Source organism: Akebia trifoliata, chromosome 14 (genome assembly GCF_017979445.1).
Source record: "Akebia trifoliata isolate Shusen 1 chromosome 14, ASM1797944v1, whole genome shotgun sequence".
NCBI classification, from domain to species: domain Eukaryota; kingdom Viridiplantae; phylum Streptophyta; class Magnoliopsida; order Ranunculales; family Lardizabalaceae; genus Akebia; species Akebia trifoliata.
Window position 1 is genome coordinate 12,750,742 of NC_141388.1, and position 2,630 is coordinate 12,753,371.

General features: G+C 36.3%; 1 protein-coding gene across 1 annotated transcript; it reads left to right on the forward strand.

Moving 5' to 3' along the window:
- The first annotated feature begins 810 nt into the window (after window positions 1–810).
- LOC147386336 (RING-H2 finger protein ATL2-like) lies at window positions 811–2,178 on the forward strand. Its single transcript, XM_086423670.1, has one exon. It carries the CDS (start codon window positions 1,005–1,007, stop codon window positions 1,725–1,727), a length of 723 nt encoding a protein of 240 aa, XP_086279796.1. The 5' UTR covers window positions 811–1,004; the 3' UTR covers window positions 1,728–2,178.
- The last annotated feature ends 452 nt before the right edge of the window (window positions 2,179–2,630 follow it).

Here is a 2,630-nt window from a genome sequence, read left to right on the forward strand (position 1 = left end):
TTCACAACATAAACGATATAGGCCTGACTCAATGTGGTGTAAAAAGGGACTTCTACTAAATTATACATTAGTCGTGCTAGAGTAAAATTGAAATTGACATCATTTCACACATTGGTCTGCACATAATCATAAATACTTTTCAACAAGATCATAGATGCTTCTCATTCGTATTTTGATGAAAAATATTTATGATTCTATACACAAATCCACATGAACAATGTGTGAAACAATGTCAATTTCAATGTTTCAACATTTTCCATTATAGATATAATGACAAATGCAAAAATACATTTGATTTTCATTTTAAAAATCTTTGTTATTTTACCAAAACATTTATTGACTTAATCATAAATGTAATTATAACATTAACATAGCGATTATCAATCTATCTGTGCCAAAACTAATACAAAAGATTAGAATTCCAAAGCATTTGTAACCCGTAGCAAGAAACCACGAATCAGGCTGTATATGGTGTGCAGATGCACAAAAATGATGGTTAAACATTTATTGATTCGTGTGCCACATGACATGCAACGAGATGGACAGTAGAATAGCTACCCAACTCTCCATAGTACAGGATCCGATTTCCAATAATAAACCAAATGTCGCCGTCGCCTTCACGAGACTTCTGTTTCAGCTCCTCTCTCTCTCCCTAAGTCACGAGTCAAAGCAAATTCCTTAATCCAAGGAACCCAATTAAGAGAGAGAGGGAGACCCTTCATCCTTGTAATAATTACTTGAAATAAAGAAGAAGAAAAAAAAAAAAAAAGGAATAAAAATTGCTGACTTGCACACGCAATGTAGAAACTTGGGCACCAAGCCCGTAATTCAATCCGTTATCAACGACTTTGTTTACACGTCTACAATTTTCTATAGAGATTCCTTTGTCGGCCTATATGATCTTAATTTCCTTCACCTTCCCTTCTTTCCTTAAGTCCACTTCTCTTCACTCTCACAACTAAGTGTGCTATTACACGCTACTTGACTGAGTGGGTTGAAGCAATATGTCGAATTCATCTGATTCTTCGAGTCAGATAATCCCTGACATCAATTCGTATGATGGGAAGATCATGCTTGCCGCCATTATATCATTATTTGTTGTCATTTCTTTTGTTTTGCTACTACACGCTTACGCTTGGTGGTTCCTCGGACAAGCCCAACACAGGAGGAGACGGTCTGTGTCAGTGTCTAATGTATCAGGCACCACCCGAGTACATCGCCGAGTACCTATACAGATTTATGACGACACTAATACATGTTTTCAGACGGATGGTCTTGATGCTTCAATCATTGCTTCACTTCCTCTCTTCTTCTACAAATCAAATGCGTACAAGAATGGATTGGAGTGTACAATTTGTTTGAGTGTGTTTGAAGACGATGAGATAGGTAGACATCTACCCAAGTGCCAGCATGCATTTCATGTGGAGTGTGTAGACATGTGGCTGCAGTCACATTCGAGCTGTCCAATTTGTAGAGCTGTCGTGGCATTGGAGAAGTCGATAGAGGTCAATTCATTGTCGAGCGATGAAGCAGTGATCGAAGAATCATCGGTTGTTATCGAAATGCCACACCATTCAAGTTTAGATTGTGAAGTACCAAAACATTCACTACCATCACCACCACCATCATCATCTTCTATGGGTTGCTCCTTAAAGAGAATGCTGAGCATGAACAGATCAGAATACAAGGTGTTTCCATCCTCTAGTGTGAATGAGTTGAATGTTTAAGAAAATTGTTGGATTTCTACTTATTTTAATTCTTTTTGAGTTTTTACAGTTTCACTACATGTGTATACCTTTTGGTCCAACACTTTAAACTCGAATGAGTGTTTCATTAATTTATATGCCTCCATCACCGTCCATTTCATGATGTGATGGCTAATGGAGGATGAGAATAATTGATGATGTAGAGAATAAGCAAGTAATATTTACAAGGACTTGAGAAACATATCTATTTTGCCTTGCCCATAACATGCAAAGGGACCAAAAGATCCTAGCCATCCAATCTATTACATTCTTATTGTCAAAAGTGCATAGAAGTGTTTATGGGTCCCTTGGATATTATGGTTGAATTTTGTCTCTTATCGATCCTTATGATCTCATTGGTGGACTCTTTGAAATGTGGGTCCATACCATTTACATCCAAGTGTAAGAAACATTGAAGGCAGAATAGCTCTTCAAGAACATGAGTCATATCACATTTGGACTATCATCAAGAGGTGCTCAAATAATTGAGCATTCTATATATTATTATAACTAAATTGGTGGGCCATTTCTGTACTAAAGTTTGAAGAACATTTTTATATCCTTCCATGTTTTATGCTCAATGCTTTCGGCAATTAGTTTGCATTTAAAACTTCTGGAAATATGTGATATTTGAATCAATTAATGTGTCTTCTTCTATGTTCCCCTTCATTTCAGTTTTAACGAGTTGGAAAGGCAGATTCCTTGGTCAATTTTTGGTCTTAAAATCCTTGCACTTCAATGGCACTTAAAAAAAAAATAATCTGTTTCTTTCTTTCTCTCTCTTTGAAAAATGGCTTAAGTTGGTGGGGTTTTCATCCCAAATTTAGGATCAATATAATTAATACTAATTGAATGAGTAAGAAAAGGAAGTGTACCACCATCGTC

What these genes read in the sequence shown, in the direction of transcription:
- LOC147386336 (XM_086423670.1), top strand. Translation starts at nt 1,005, where the DNA reads ATGTCGAATTCATCTGATTCTTCGAGTCAGATAATCCCTGACATCAAT.